Below are 16,884 nucleotides of genomic sequence, written 5' to 3'. Positions count from 1 at the left end.
AAAATAGATCTGAGATAGGTGTATGTGTCCTTTCAACTGTTTGCAAGATTTATTACCACAGGAAAGAAGGAGCAAAAGATGAAAAAAGAYGATCCCTTCAGTTGAATGCACCCGYTTCCATTTGCGTATAAACCATAGAGTTGAGTTCATTTTATTCCTGTCTACACAGTACAACAGAGGTGCAGGACACAGATAAAGCTTCTCAGAACTGCTACATTAGAAATAAATAGCAATAATCCACTTAATCTCTGCTCAATGCAGCCCGGAAGGGAATACAAGTGAGATTATCAATTGGCAGCCCATATTGAGCAGAGCCTCAGTTACAGTTCACAGCCAGAGACTCTTGCTCTTCCCCCAGAGTCTCTTGGCTTCAATAGAACAAGTAACAACTTGAAGAATTTGATCGTAAACTGTTAAAGAAGTTTAGTTACAAAAGGAGGGTAAAGAAAAGCGTGTTACTACGCGAGCACTGCAAGAGACTTCTCAGCAGTTCCAACAAAAGCATTTCGAAGAGAGTGGAAAGCAATTCAGCAAGAGAGAGAGAAAGGGAGAGAGAAAGAGAGAAAGAGAGAAAGAAATAATAATAATAATAATAATAAAATTGCGACAGAACTTGGAAGACACGGGAGCTCTTACTGCCTGTGATGCTGCTCAGCTATAGCACAGTAACACAGAGATGGTAGACACTGCAGCTGATCATATCACCAGTTAAGTTTGTCAACCACTTTTAATGCAGAGGAGGGCTGGGTCACATCCACTTGTCCCAAAGACCTGTTCTGTGTCCATCCGTAGCAGTGTACGATGGACACAAACCAAATGTCAAGGGACAGAGTAAGAACATCACCAAAACCACACTTACGGCAACCAGTGTTTCAGGAGCCACATTCACTCCCTTCACATCTTCTTCTTCTGGCTCTTCATTTTCTTTATTATCAGTGCAAGAGACAGTGTCTTGGACCGCGCAAGTGCTAAGCAAGTCTGGCAAGCTGGTGGATGGGTACTTCAGAAAATCCCCTTCAGCGGATTCCTACCAGAGACACAACAAAATAGGTTATATGACATGCAGAGAACCACCAACATCTAGGCAAAAGTGCTCTATTTCCCTTGCTCAGTGAGAGCTTCCTGAAAAACTTTCCCCAATTCCGTATTTCTACATGCTCGTAATGTTTTGGTTATAAAGAGCAGTACTGATTTTAAAGTGCATATATAGCAAGCACAGGCCAATACRTTTCTGAAACATTTAGATTTTATAAGGGAGAATCGAAAATGAATGCTTCTCCAGCAGCCTGCTCCCCCATGCCCTGAGTTTATTAGATGTCATTGCAAGAAGACGCAGAGTTTAGAGAATTCATTACTCATTTCATCACACTCTGCATTCCTGCTCTCTCCCCGTACTCTTTTTTCACACATATTCTATCTACATGCATAAGAATAATAATCTGATAACACTACTTAGCAGAACAAAATGAAAACTGACCCAGCAATCCTATATCTACTCTGTCCTGAATGCTTAAGGACCCAACTCCATTCTTTGGCATGTTTTCTGGTGGGTAAACACAAGCATAAACTCCACACAGTGATGAGACAGAGCGTCTCATTTTATTGCTTTCAGAACAGATCCTGTGTTCAGAGGGCTCCCCAGGCCAAAGTGCAAGGCTGCTTTCTCATGCTAACAAATAATATCCCAAAGGATGTGCAGGAGGACACTTCACCTATTTACATCTTTCCTCAAGTGCTGGACACAAGGCAAAGATTAGATCCTCAGTTGCTTGGGTTACCAAGTTCTCCTCCTAGTGACAGGAATATTGTCCAAGTACACAGAGCATGGGCCAAAAGATTCAAAGCTTGATCAGAACCGTGAGGAGCTTTATGCTGTAAGCYGATTCATGGTTATTCGGATACAATTATTACATGTACGAGGAAATAGTTTTAGGAAGAAATTTATGCAGGCTGCTCTTCTGCGTGTTGGAAGAAGCCCAATTGTCCAACCAAAGCACAAAATGTACCTACTTCAGTTCAAAGTGTCCGGTTTTCAGAGGAAACACTGGCAGGACTAATACCACATTGTGGGCCTGCACAAGGTCTCCAATGAAGCTCGCTCACTAACAAAACATTAGGGGAGACACAGGCTCTTTGCTTTGAATATCATCAGCAAGTCTCTGCCAGACAAACGAGAGCACAGAGCACTACAGGAAGCTGTAAGAGCATCTCTAAATTAAACCAATATTAAACCTCATTCAGGCTAGGGCGAACTAAAGGTGAAGCTTAAAAAAAGCCAACGCATGAAATCCTGCACTGGAGGGTCCTGACAGCACCCCAGTTTCATATCTCTCCCCATCCCAAAGCTCCATCCTTGGCATATCAGGAACCCCAGCCATGATCTGGCTTGGCAGCCCGACAAAAATGTGCATCAGGCCAAGTAAAGGAGCAGCAAACTCTGCTCTGGGGAAAGAGAGTGAACTTGGGTGGGCAGGCACCCAAGGAAAAGAATTGTGCAGTATCCCTCCAATCTCTCCTGTGCTGAAAGCAAACTAAGAGCCCTAATGATAAATGAGTTYCACTCTCATTTCCCTGAAATTTCATGCTACTTTATCTGCAAGAACTTCAATCCAAGCTATTAACGGGGACAAATTAAGGAATTCAAACTAAGAGATCATCATCAAGAGGTCTCAAGCACACAGATATGACAAGAGCTACAGAGGCTACACAGGCAGAATCTGAAGAGGCTGCGAACAGCCTGCTCTATTTAGCAGGCTACATGTATTTTAAGAAAATGTTTTTGGCCAGAACTTAAGCAATCTCTGCATGAATAAATACAGGCTCATTTGCACACAGCCCTGCTGCGACAATACAAGCAAATGACTGACTAACTTGGCCTACATCTTGCTCATTTGCCACGGATCTAATGCAGCCACTGCCACATTTTGCAACAGCGGCGTGTTAAACTTAGAGGCGCAAACGTGTGCGCGTAGCCTCGTCGCAGAGCTATTAAAAACCTGCCCTTTATATACAGCGCATGCACGGCCCCTTTTAAATGGCTATTCCGGGGAAAACCAAGGGAAAGCAGGAGGATTTAGGGAACGTACCTTGCTAGCTACCACCAGCTGCACCAGGCCAGCTGCAGAGCGAAGAAGGGCCACAGCCTCCTGGTGGGAAAGCCCAACCAGGGACTGCCCGTTGATCATGAGGAGCTCGTCTCCCGRTGTCAATCTGCCGTCCCTATGGAAACAAGGCAGGAACGCTGAGCTACAGAAGAGGATCTTCTGCTGAGGCTGTACTTTGACAGCATATGTTGGTGTGCAGAGACATGCAAAAAATGCGGCTCGGGTGAAGCTGAACTCAAATCGCTTTTGGCCACGTTATTCGCCCGGAGGGTGGAAAGTGGGAGGATCAGAGAAAGGTGCTCAGAAGGGGCTCCACAGCAAATCACTTAGAAATGTGTTATAAGTGGAGCTGTTCCCCTTTCCATCTGGGAGCAAGTGCCCCTCACACCTTCCCAGGTGCCCTTTCCCACAGACCCTAAACATTAGGTTACTTTCCAGGCGCTGTCACCAAGTGGTTAGTGGCAACAAGGCAACCATAGTCAGCCAGGGACCCACTGCGCTGCCCTTCAGAGAAATCACTACAGACGAGTAATGAAAGTATCTGTTTGATCTTTTTATACGTTGGATTAGATGTGCTGGAAGGGCACAATCACAAAACCCATCTTTTAGCTTAAAAGTCTCATAGTCTCTGTGCTAACAAGGGCAATGATTTCTGCAGCAGCAGGGCAAATTTCCCCAGTTTGTCACTTGAGTTCAGCTAACCACGATGGCAACCGGTGCTCAATCACACGCAACACAGCTTGGCAGAGGACCTGGTGTCACCTCACCTGTGCGCAGGGCCGCCTTCCTCCACGTGCGTGACGATGATGCTGTGAGGGGATCGCTTCGACCCTCTGCCTCCCGTTATCTGGATCCCCAGCCCGTCCGTCCCCTTCAGTATGTGCATCTTCCATATCCGGCAGCCTTCTCGCTGGCAGAAAAGGTGCAGAGARTCCTTGAATTTGCATTCAGACAGTAAGGGAGGCTCCTGAAAGCGCCTGCAGGTTTAGGGCAGAGGCGCAGGGGTGCAGGTGAGGCCTGGAGGCTRCGGCAGGGAGCTAGTTGCAGGCTGCCAGCCCTCCTGCCCGATGCCAAGCACCTGCAGAGCACGAGCTGCACGGCCCTGGCGAGTTGTTATCTGTGGGCCGAGCGCAGGAGGCAGAAAGGAGGAGGCAGCGCGGGTTAGTTCAGCACGCGGAGGTTTCCTTGCAGGGCTGCTCTGAGCTACGTGGAGCCGCTGCTCGCTGCYCCCTGGTCCTTCCAGCAGCAACCAGCAGCCTCCAACTTGCCCAAATGCCCCTGAGAGGAAAGGCGGGATCAGCAGGAGCCGTGTAAACAGGTGGTGGAAGAGCAGAAGGCTGTTCAAGAGAGACCCAAACACCAAGGAATCGCTGCGGCCTTCGTAGCGGAGCCTCAAGTGGCATCCGGGGACAGCCGCGGCCTCGTGAGAGAGGCCTGCAGGATTKGAGACACAGGAAAGGAAACACCAGCAACCCATCAAATACTCCCCTGTTGCACCAATCCAAAATAATAAAACCACACGGTAACTTTTAAATAGAAGCAAGGTAATATTTTGCATTTAGGACACCTTTATTTTTATTTAAATTGATCATAAATATTCTCCCAAAAGTGCTTTACAAACTTTGATGTTATACAAAATACAAAACAAAAGTAGCTTTGAGCATAGGCTGGAAGAACAGGCCCAAAGAAACACAAGTGTAGCAGGTATTAGCAGAACAAAATTAGGAAGAGAAAAACAAGCAAGCCAGCAAGCTGCAGTAGGCAATTGCTAGGGCTCTCTCAGTGAGAAGGGAAGAAYCAGGGTACCAAAATTATTAGAAAATCTCCAGTTTTCAAGCTTGGAAGACGCAGGAAAATGCACAATTGGGGTTTCTTCTTTAGGCCACTGGCTGAAGCCCCTCAACTCGGGCTCGTCTGCCTGGGCAGCTGTTTCTGGCTGGCCCTGCTCTGCGCACACGAGCTGCTCCTGCCGCACACAAGCGCCCAAGGAGGGAGGCTGCTGAGAACTGCACGTCCAACGGTGCACATCACTGGGAGGGAACTGCTGGGTAGATCAGGGATCTAAGGCTGGTGACAACTTGCAGACTAAAAGCCAATGTTTTTGGTTTTCTTTTTCCATCAGAGCTTTTATTAACTGAGAAAAAATGTGATTTCTTCTTTAACGTGATCACTGGGGYCCTATGCCAAGACATTTAAATACAATGCCAGGTGAGCTTTTCAGATACAGGAACAAAGAGGACAGTATTTACATCAATATCTAAGAGGAAAATGATAAAGGACTGACGTTATACAGCCGCTAGACCAGAGGTAGGAGAAACAGGAAAAACAAACCCAGCGTCTTAAGGGGTAACCCAAAAGTTTGGGCCTGAAAACACAGCCACCTGTGGGTAATTTGTTCACTTGAAAGCCAAGCAGATGAGCAATATCCTAACAGGTTTAACTGGGATCCTAAACGCACTGATAATAAAAGTCTCCCGTTGATTAACAGGGCATGTTAGGACAGAGAATGYCTTGAGATAAATGAAAGTGATACACGAAGCACCTTGTTAAATGTGGGGCCAGGAGTCAACTGTATTTATTGACACATAAAGCAGAACTCAGCTGCAACACGAGGGCACTCCAAAGAGCCTTAATTGCTATAAAGTGCCTTGCACTCCTAATAGGAGTGTAACAGAGAAATACAGCCCTCCTCCCTCCTCCAAATGAGGACCGGGACAAAACGATGGCAAACTGGTCTCCTCACAGGGTGCAGYTTTGAGTTTCAAAGTACCCCCTCTAGTACAGCCCAGCAACGTGGCCATCAAATTGTGCTTCCCAAAGTGCTCAATGACGTGCAGCGCCCGCTCTCATTCCTCAAACTGCCCTGCACAGGGAAAAGGCAAAAAGCAAACAAAAATCACAGCTATTCTGAACTGACCACACGCAAATATTCATTTACCTGGCAAAACTCTCAACGGCAGCCAATTCCAAGGCTCTGCTGCTCTTAACACAAGGACTGTTTTATTCCCCTTGAGATCCCATCAAAATCCAAAGCCCTTGCAAAATGAGGCATTTCTTAGGGGCAGAATTCAGCCACACTAACGGCAGCAAAATAATCCAGCACATGCCCAAGTATGTATCTCATTCGTATCTTTCAGCTTTGAGATGACATGTTCACATACTGTTTAACAAAAGAAAAGGAAAGGCCATGGCTCGAGCTCCCCCTGGTCATCTATATGCATTTCCCTGGAATGAGCAATTCAACCTTGCCTGGAAATCAGATCACTTCACTGTTGTTGCCTTCCTCGTGATAAAACATTCATAGCTCCTTATTTAAGCACTGGTGCTGTTGCAAAGTGAGTGAGCAACCCGTCCCCAATACACACCCCRCCTTGAGGCACCCCGTGCCAAGCTCTTAAGAGACGAACACTTTTAGAAGCAGCTTCCTCATCTCTGCTGGATGTTTCCCAGAAGAATGAGGACACTGGGCTGAATCCCCATCCCTCCATATGGGGCAGCAACCTCTGTCATACTGAGCACACATCTGYGGCTCCATCACAGCAAAGCCTTAACAGCGACGCTCCAGTGCAGGGACTTGTCCACGCATTTCATTTTTTACTGAAATGCAGCTTCCTGGAGTCACTGGAGATTCCCAGTGCTTCAGCAGCACAAACACTTAAAAATAAATAAATAAGGAAGAGTGACTCACTTTATGTCTTTAATTTAAGAAAATTCTATATGGATCATATTTTCAAGCCTTCCAAAGGGCCTACAAGCACACTTAGGCTTTAAATGAAAACTAGGATCCTGATGTATTCATACAGCTCTGGAGACTTCTAATACACCGGGGAAACTCCGAACGTAGTTAGAAGTGGCAGTCTGCAGGTCTGATGTCCCTGTCCCCAGAGCCGGCCTAAGCCCCGCTCCGGGCGGGATGTGTTTAACTACTGGGCAGCCTCCTCCGACGGGCTGCGCAATCCTGGTTGCTACTTGGCTGCTGCCAGTTTTATATCCCTATTAACGGMAGATTTTTTTTCCCATTCACTCTGAATAATTCTTGTAACTTCATTTCTAAAGAACGCAATAAATCTGTGCACAGGCCCCAAGGCTCTCTCTGGAAAAGCGTTTCATGCGCACGGCAAAGGGACAGGCCAAGGAGCCTTTCATGGGGTCAGGTATTTGGAGCTCCAGACACCCTTGGTGAGGACAGAGAGGCAAAGCAGCTGCTGCAGCCCAGGTCTAGGCAGGTGCCCCCTCTGCAGCTCTGCCCCGGCCCTCAAGAACAAGGGGATCAGCCCAAACCTGCCCTTAACTGACACAACAGTGTCACAACAAGSACACTTGACCACGAGGAGAGACAGTAAATGCAGAAGGGCCCGTTTGTGCCACAAGCCATTGAGGTTCAAGCAATTCACCCGCGGTGTGGCTGAGATGCATCCTCAGGGAGACATCCAGGCTTGCTTGGGGACAACCAAAGGAAGGAGAAGCCAAAGTTTGTTCCCCAGGTGAACATTTACATTACTCATAAGCGACTTTTAACTCTGCTCAGATCCATGGCTTTGGACTTTGCTCATCTCCAAAACAGCATCAGATCTGCCTGCATCGAGGGGCTGCAGATTCCCCTGGTGGGAGGAACAACAGCGGACAACAATTTGTCTGAGCTGGTCTCCGAGAAGGAGATGTGACCAGGTGACCTCTTTGAGGTCTGGGTTTGTATCCAGATCCATGTTGCTGACGTCCGCCGGGGCTCCCACAGCGCGAGCGAACCCCAGTAGCAGTTGGAGCAGCTGCTCCTGCTCTCCAGCTGCATCATCCTTACGTGACTCAACCCTTTTCCTAGCCTGGCTCTTGCAGGCAGGCAGCATTTTGCATCAGATTTTTCCACTGGCAGCTGATAAACTTCAAAGTGCAAATCATTAAAACGCTTTTAAGACAGCATGAATATTCTACTTGGATTAATCACAGGCGAAAAGACAAAAAGGGTCATCTTATGTAACAGACCGCAGGCAAGAGCAGAGAACACAGTGGGTCGTTTCGACTGCAGACCGTCTTTCTCCACCATGCAACCCTTGGAGATCAGGCAGCCCCTGCTCCGAGCGAGTCCACATCTGGAATGAGCTAAAGCGGCYCAGAAGGGAGGCCCGCGTGAGGCCTGCCCCATCAAACGCTCCATTTCATAAGCACCTCATTAATAAAACAAAAAGCACCRTTTTTCCTCTAAGTATGCAAAAAATAAATATGTCAGAACCATTCTTCTCCCCCCGCCTTCTTTTACCAGCTAATTGCAGGGGAGTTTAAAGGGGCTTGACTGATTCTTGACTGTGCAGCGCTCGAGAAGCTGCAAATCTGTATATTCACAAAGGGAAAATTGCTTTGAAATCTTATATTAGAGAAAAGCTTGGCAGGAGCAAGGTGTAAACAAATGGAAAACAGAAACACACGAAGCAGTTAAAAAGCCAGACAGGAGAAGGGAAAATGTAAAAGAGTTGTCTACAAAAAGCGCTTTCTGTCACAGCAGCAACTCAGCAGGGCCTTTTGTTTTTCAAAAAAAAAAAAAAAAAAAAAAGCAATAGATTTTGAATAAAAGCACCGATGAGAACACCAGCAATCCCTGCCATGGTGCGGTGCCTGCAGCCCCACACGGACTGGGACAGGCCCTAGTGCTGCAGGCAGGACGCTCCGCTGGCCTTGCCCAGGGGCGCTCAGTGCCCCTCCGCAGGGGCTCGTTCCCACTTGGGCATCTCACGGGTTTTATCCAGGACAGCAGCCGCAAAGGGCCGGGTCCTCTTCACTGCCCACAAGGCGCCTTTTGGAAACTGGACACTTAAGATGGAAAAAAAAGATTCACACGTTAAAGCAAATGAGCACCCTAGGTTTGGCATGAGCAGGCAGCCAGCATGCTGGAACAGGGTGGGAATATTTCCCATACAGAAACATGCAGCCAAGGGACTGCACGCAGGGACCTGTCCCCTTGMGCCTTTCATGGGTGTCCCACAACTTCAGGGCGCTTCTCCCAGCAAGGCCAAAGGGCAGCAGCTCTGCCTTGGGTCAATCCYGCCTCCTCCCCAGTGTGTCCCCCCATTCCCAAGCAGGTGCATGGCAGAGATGCAGCAGTGAGCAGCAAATCAACTTGCACCATCAGATTGCAGACGATCAACTCAAATGTGTCACTCTCAAGATACAGTCAAGAGCCATTGCTCTTCACATGGTAGATACTACCACAAATGACTACCATAAAATCAAGTCAAAAATCTTTTTTTTCCCCATTTTCTTAGCAAAGCAGTTACTTTATTAGTGGATAAGGGGCACTTTTTTCACCCAATATTACTAGGATATTTTCAAGATTCATCTCGCAGCAGGGCTCCTACTTTCTGCTGTCTCAGGTCTTGCTTTCATAGCTGTAAGCAAGCTAAACAACTCCCAAACAATTAAAAGCAGGAAACTAAAAAGCTAAATTCTTGTCTAAGTAGATTATATTCCAATATATAATATTCCTGGACAGGAGGTTTGCGCTTTCCTGCTGCCTACAGCGTTTCTCACACTCAGCAGTGCTAGCAGCGAGGCAGTGCAGGCTTTCTCCGTGCACGGGATTCAAGCCACTCTTGGCCTCACAGCATCTCCCGCATCGATCAAAAGAGGGAGATAAAGAAAGAAACCCTAGCAGGTTCSGTGAGAACTGCCCGGGTTGCCCCTGCAATGGTTCAGTCTCCACAGCCCTGGTGTCACCGCGACCACCCCGCGCATCACCACCACGGCCAGGCGGCCCCTGCTGACCACCCAAACGGAGCGACTTCCTAGGACAACTCCCAGGCACTTGGTGCTCATTCCTTAAAGGCAAAAGGGAGACAAGAGCCCCAGAAGATGAAGACTAATGAACAGTTAGAGGTAACAACATTCCCCTGTCTAACCAAGCACACRCACCATTAAAACCCAAGAGGATTAATAAATAATTAACAGGCATCAYAGGGGAGGGGATGGAAACCCTGCTACTCAATACCGAGCAACCTCCGGGAATCCCTCTCCAGGGATTTCTTGCCATCATTCCCTTGGCAAGCGCTTTCAACCTTCTATCAGTCCTTGCAAGCACCTGAACGGCATAATCACCTCTTATAAAAATCTGCTGGAGTCATTTGTCATCTTGAGCCATCACCATCTGGACGGTGCCTCCTGCCTTTCACTGAAGCTTTAATTCAGGAGCAGCCAATGGATTTCGTACTGTCCCTGACCCGGGGGAGCTTAAGTACAGAAATCTGCCCCCAGAAAGCACAGGTTTTTAAAAGTCAATGTGTTTGCATTCAGGCTATTGGGAACGTTTAGTTAGAAGGTTTGAAGTTTCTAAAAAGAAAAATATAACCATCCCTCACGGAGTGCAGAACATTGGAGCCTCCTGCATTCCACTGGTGGACTTTCTGCATCATTAATAGCACGTGCAAGATGAAGAAACACTTTTAGCAGGTGGGAAATATGTTTGGAAGAGGGGGACCTCTCATTTATCTTTTACTGTAACGAGCCGAGCCCCCAGGGGCTGCAAGGCTGGCAGCCGCGTGGGTCCTGCCTTGGCCGGCAGCTCACTCCAAGAGCGAGACCCGCTACAACGCGCTCATTGCAACCCAGCCATCACCAGGTTATCTTCTCCCAGGACACTCCCCTGCCCCTTTGGAAAATTCAATATAGAAACAAAGTAAAAAGGGCAGATTATCATTTGAAATTGAAGTCTATAGTTACCACGGCTACTGCTTGAATCACAGCAAGGGCAAAACCGGCTTTTGGGAGCAAGCGAGACTTATCCCAGGAAGTTGCGACAGCTGCTGTTACAGGACAAGGTGGACCAGCACTGGCAGCAAATCATAATTTTTAGTATCAGTATCAGATACCTAAAAGCACTCCTAAATCTCCAAGCAAAATCAAGGCCAAGGGGTCTCGGTGCTGCACAACACAGGTAACAGACAGTCCTTGTCCCAGCGAGAGCTGAGGGCCCAGGTGAGGTCCGAGCAGGGAACATCACGGATGTTCCCGAGATGAGGGATCCTCATCACGGAGCACATGAGAGCTTCGAGGCAGGAGGCAGCCCCAGGATTCCTGTTAATGAAAGCTGGAAGCAAAGACACGAGATAAAAAGACCAAAGAACAGACTCCGAGGAAGGTTGCTGCACATCTCAAGGTGTCCACAATAAAAGCTAAACCCAGAGTTATCCCTATCTAAACATGTATCATATAAAAGCCCATAATAGCTCTGATGAAATAATCCTCGTCGTTTAGATTGCCAAAAAAAGCTGATGTAAATCATTTTAGCCCCACTAGCTTCAAAGGAGCTGTGAATATTTACATTTGTAAGTACGTTGCTCGGAGCAGGGTTTGCATTTTGGTAATACAAATTGATAAGAAAAGTTGTATTTTCTCATCATGCTTAAAAAAGGCAAAATCCTTAAAGCAAGTGCATTATTTTGAGCCTCGATTTCTGATTCCTGTAGTGTGCCACAAGCTCCGCTTTTCTGCTCGGCAAGATAAGGAATGTTTTCATTAACAAAAATCAAGGTACGTCTGGCATTTAGCAATGCTAACTGGTAAATATTGGCTTTCTATAGCCAATATTTACTCTACAAAGCCAACCATGGCATGAGACGAGCCCTTTCTTAATAAAAAGGCAGCAATGGGAGAGAACCCGGATGACAGTTCTTGATAAACTGAAGTCAGGCACATTTCAATTAAGAGGGCACAAAGGGGAGGGCCGTTTGCAAAGACCTGACAGGGCTTTTATGGCCGTGCACATCGCTGTGCACCTGTGTATACACTCACACATCTCAAAAGAGTCGTGGTCTACGTAAGACAGGCCCAGCTGGGCTATCAAGGGAGCAGAATTGGCCAAACAGGCGGTTCTGGCAGCTGTAACTCACCCCTAAATATTTGGGGTTGACAACATGGAGCCCTTTCCATCCAAGGGCCTGGAGTATCACGTTATAAATCAGATGTGTCCCATGTGGCTGCGAGGCTGGGCAGTGACGTCCCCTCGCTGTCCCCAGCCCTCCTCCCTTCCGTGCACGGCAGGCTGACCTCACGGGGAAGGCGTTTCACGGCGCTACCCAACACTGCCTTGCTTCCCTCCTGGAGGAGATTCCTACCACGAGTGCACTCCGGGATGTCACGGATGTGGTGCACACACCCTGCTCAGCTCCTATATCCTRTAAAATAGCCCAGGGAGAAATGCACAGCCCTCCAGCCTCTCTCATCCTCCTTTCTCTGCCATTGAAGCCTCCTTGTTCTACCCCATCTCCTTGACGTAGCTTACAGAGGTTGACTCAACTTGGACCTGGATTTCAACTCCTTATTAATCCAGAACCTACCGCAAAGCAAGAGCATTCAGGGGGATGCTGGAAGTTACTTTGCTTTTAGTTTAATCCCTGGTGCATTAGGGACTTCCCAAGGCTTCGGGACAGGAGGAAATGAAAGTGGCTGCTCCTGCACATCCTGTGCTCTGACATGGTCACCTCCACCCCAGCTGCTGCCATCAGCCATGACAGCTGCTCTGTCCGTGTCAGCGAGGACCAAACCTGCTCTAGACACCGTTGCAACTGTGCTCACAGAGCTTGTAACTCTGATCTATTGCTTCTGATCCATCCAGCTGTACTAGACAGCATYGCAATGTTCCTCGGGGACTGAACGAGCAGGACGGTGGCCCAAAGCTCTTCCAAAAACACTCTGATAAAGCAACTGGGAACAAAACAACAAAACTGATGAATTCTGCCTCATCACTAAACACAGGGAAACCACAAAACTGCAACTCCCTTGCCCTCCGTTTGCTTCCGTTTATAGTTTCTCAGCTAACTCCAGTAGCCGCCCCTCGCACTCRTCTGCATCCCTGCTTTTACAGTTGCCAGCCCACAAAACATTACCCTGTTTCAAGCTGCTGCATCAAAGATGTAAACTTTGACTGCTGTATAGGAGCTCCCAAGTCTCCCCAGGATGTGATGGGTCATTACCCCGGCTCTGAGCTTTAAATCACCACACAGGACGCCTACGAGACCAGCCTGGGTCCCTCCCAAGGTCACACTTGGCTTCCAGGCCTCCAGCACCTTCCTGGCACACAGACACAAGGAACCTGCTCAGGAGCTGCACGTTTTAAGGGGCATTTAGGTTCATCCCAAAACACTTCAGCATAACTTAAACAACTTCAAACACTAAATATGGGCTGCTAATTGACAGGTACAGCATTGATGGAGGCTGTGTAGCAGCAAAGAGCCCAGCAGATCTGTTTCTACRCAGCTGTAAGAATGCCAAGAGCACAGGAGAGACTGACGGAGAGCGGATGCATGAAAGCAAGGCCGGGGGGCCCAACCCGCACACAAACCAGCCTGGAGGTTCGTCCAACAGACACTGCCCGATCCGGCTCCCRGTTCAGCAGGACCCAGGGTTAAAGCGGGAGGGAACCACGCGGCTCACGGCAGAGGAGTCCCCGGGAGCAAAGGCTGCGCGGCTGCAGCCGCTCCAGCCTCCTGCCCCGGCCCCTCCGACGCATCCGTTCACTACGGGAGTGGCTGGAGACTTGCACCGAGCTCACACTGAACAATCTGGACCTAAACTTGCGCTGCGGCAAATTCAAAAGGGAGAGACTTTTTTGGCTTCAACATTTCCATTCCTGTAGCTCTGCAACCTGCTTCCCAGGGCAGGGGGAAGGAAGCAGCTAAAGGGAACAGAAGGGGTGTTAGCACAAGGGGCCCTCGTGCAGCTGCGTGGGTCACGGAGCTGCCTCTCCAAAACCCTTCCTGCCACTGCCATCCACCCCCGAGCTCGCTGCAGCGGGCCGGGACGGTCCCGAAGGGCACGCAGTGGCTGCCGAGGCGCGAGGAGCCCCACAGGGCTGGTTATCGCACGGGCAGCGCACGGAGACGCGGGCGCCGCGCGGGCACGGAGCAGCTCCCGCCATGCGCCTCAGCCCGGCCGGCGGGACGGCTCATCCGGCAGCTCCCAGAGCCTTGGCTCACCCTTGGGAGCAGGTTGCAGCTTCGGAAACAGTTGTGGCAACTGTTTGCAAAAGGTTCTTGCTACAGCTGGATCTCAAATGCCTAAGTGACAGGTCACGCTTTGAAAACAGCTTTAAGGGAGACTTGAGGCTCCCAAGCTTCCTTATTCCTTCCTTTCCTCTTCTCCCCTTTAAATTGGACTCACATAATTTAAAAAATTTTATTCATTGTCTTTTGAGAGACAGAATGAAGCCACTAATTCCTTTGACAGTGGGTCCCACACAGAAGCTACAGAGATAAGCTTATTAAGGCCGCTTAGTTTTGCTAAGAAAAGGATGATCAAGACATACTATTTGGGCTCTAGCTATTCAAATTTCTCCAGAAGTCAGAAAAATGCAATTAAATTAATATTGACATACAGAGAGGTCATACCTCTGAGCAAGGCAGCAAGTGGAGAAGAGAAAGAGAAACAATTTTGCTAAATGCCCTTGTCTCCTAAAGTGCTCCATAAGAGACAGCCCAGAAATCGACACGTGATAGCTCTTAATGTACTTGTTATTATGTACTTATTATGTATGTTATTATGGACTTACAGCKCACACAAATATATTTTCTGAATTTACTAATTTACTTCTCGGACTGAGTGCTCAAAACATCAAGATAACACCAGCACAAAGCAGCTCTAGATCAAGAGTTTCGTCGTTTTTCATGCATATTGATTTTCCCATAAAAACTCAGATCATCTTCGTTTATGACATGTCTTTAGTTAAACATCTTCTAAACAGATTTAAGAAGTTTTCAAACTGGAAGAGCCTTCAAATCACTGAAGGGCTGGACCGTTTTTAAGCTAACAGGCTCCTTCGGAAAGGTCTCACAGCCTGTAAATTTCCAGGCCGGTCCACAAGCACCTTCCCCTCCCTGCTGCACCGTGAAATCAAACTTGGCTGGCTGATGGGAAGAGCAGGTTTTCTCAGTTACGTCTCCTTTGGACCACACTTTTTCTTTTTTTCTTTTTTTTTTTTTTGGCTTCAGCTTCTCTTCTATATTTTATATTTGAAACCACCAGCAGCATAATGCACTAGTACCCAGGCTCGCCAATTCAGGACACRTTAATAACACACCTTCGTTTAACACAATTTAGTGACACGACGTACGCTCGTGCTGCTGTATTATCAATTTAATTACCAGCTTTGTTGTCTTAAAAGCCAAACCAGCTGTTGCAGCAAGTCCCCAGCCTARCAGGGCAGTGTTCATCTGCTTATACCATCAGACTGGCAAGCAGCTCTTCTGCTGATAGATGTGGACTGAAGCACAATCAAGACTTGGGTAGTGTTTTTTTTGAGCATGTGCATGCAGCAAAGCTGAAATTCCAGCCAGGCAACAAACCCCCAGATCTCCATTAGGATGKAAAGAGAGGCAATAAAAGCCCCCGTCCCACTGCTGTGCTGAACRTTAACAAATCGTCTGTCCCATCAATGCAGAGAAAAATTCACAGCAGCTTCCACGRCAGCTCTGAATATTTCCAAACAAGCTTTGCAGCACAGGCTAATAAACAGACCATGGTCTTGGGCTGACTCCCTTTCCCTTCAGAAAGGAGGCTTCTGATTTCCACTTTAATACAAGCTTTAGCATCCCGTCATGCTCAGACAACGCTAAACGTGAAGCCTCCAAGGATGAAGCGACCGCCCTGTCCGACATCTCCCACCACAGTATCTAACATCATTGGTCATTTCAAGTAAAAGAAACCCAGAAGCCAATATGGATGAGCCTGATAACGAGGCAATTTTTACCCTTCACCACAGATGTAAYGTGACAGAGGCCCCTCATCATTAATATTGAGAGCCACAGCACTAAAACTGCGGGAGCTGCTTGTGGAAAACCCTCGATTTCCCAGGGAAGATGCAGAGAGGTTCTTGTCCCCATCCCACACACCATCCCAACGCCCAGAGCACCCCAAGGGAACCTACCTGGGCCGCGTGGTCGCTCCCATCGGACACGCCGCCATCGGAGAGCCGGCAGCGGTGCTGCCCCCTGACGCCGCGCGGCGCCTCCTCCGCCTCGGGCCACTCCAGCTGCGGAGCCTCCACCTCCATGGGGCTGCAGTGCCCGTTGCCCGGCTCCGAGGGGGGCTTCTCCTTGCTCTCCTTGCCGCCTGGCGCCCTGGTGATGACGCCGAACTTCCTTGTCCTCTTCCCATTCTGGGCGGCTCTGTCGCTGGGCTCGGGGCCCGGCTTCGCCCTGGGCTCGCAGCCGTTGCCGTTGTTGCCGTTGGAGGGCGGCGGAGGGGCCTTGCGCTTGATGCGGCGCAGCATGATCAGGTAGACGAAGCCGCCATTCCAGCACTGCTCAGCCAAGTAGCTGCAGGGGAAGGGACAGGCGCGCGTTAGGACCGCGCTGCGCCCGCCGAGACGCGCCACCCAGCACCCCAACTAACTGGTTCCCGATACATATTAGCACACCTGGCAGCAACACGGGCAAACGCTCATTTTGTTCGGCATCAGATAGTCCAAGCAGTCCAAGCACCCGTGCGTAAGCAGCCCTCGACACCTGGCACGTTTGTGTGGGCATTACATGACTCCGGCCCATGCCACCAAACTGGTTTCCACCACCCTGACCTCAAGACACGTGTCACAGCAACGCCAGTAAGTGGGTGACACAAAGCCRAGCGGGCTCCCAGTTGAGAACAAGCACAGGTTTAGAAAGGAAAATTCAGGCTTCATTTGTGCAGCAGCCCAAAGAGTATTTGCATCTGAAATGAGCCTTGGTGAAACTAATCCCCTGCTCCAGCAGACGTAGGTGCTTTGAAGGCCTCGGGGAAAAACACCAGCCACGGGGGTAAACAG

The 16,884-nt window shown here is 48.8% G+C and overlaps 1 protein-coding gene across 1 annotated transcript in view; it reads right to left on the bottom strand.

The window, feature by feature from the left end:
- The window catches only part of PDZD2 (PDZ domain containing 2), a 156,747-nt gene that overhangs the window by 48,338 nt on the left and 91,525 nt on the right, over positions 1 to 16,884 (bottom strand). The window contains exons 3-6 of the mRNA XM_026038145.1: positions 16,009 to 16,399; positions 3,872 to 4,014; positions 3,087 to 3,219; positions 860 to 1,027 (exon numbers count right to left, since the gene is read on the bottom strand). Coding sequence (XP_025893930.1) covers positions 860 to 1,027; positions 3,087 to 3,219; positions 3,872 to 4,014; positions 16,009 to 16,399 — 835 coding nt within the window. The remainder of the gene's footprint in view (positions 1 to 859; positions 1,028 to 3,086; positions 3,220 to 3,871; positions 4,015 to 16,008; positions 16,400 to 16,884) is intronic.

The sequence above is a fragment of the Nothoprocta perdicaria genome, unplaced genomic scaffold (genome assembly GCF_003342845.1).
Source record: "Nothoprocta perdicaria isolate Ctin4 unplaced genomic scaffold, notPer1 scaffold_1, whole genome shotgun sequence".
Lineage (NCBI taxonomy): Eukaryota > Metazoa > Chordata > Aves > Tinamiformes > Tinamidae > Nothoprocta > Nothoprocta perdicaria.
Note: the sequence above shows the minus strand (reverse complement) of the source record. Positions and strands in the feature narration are given on the sequence as shown.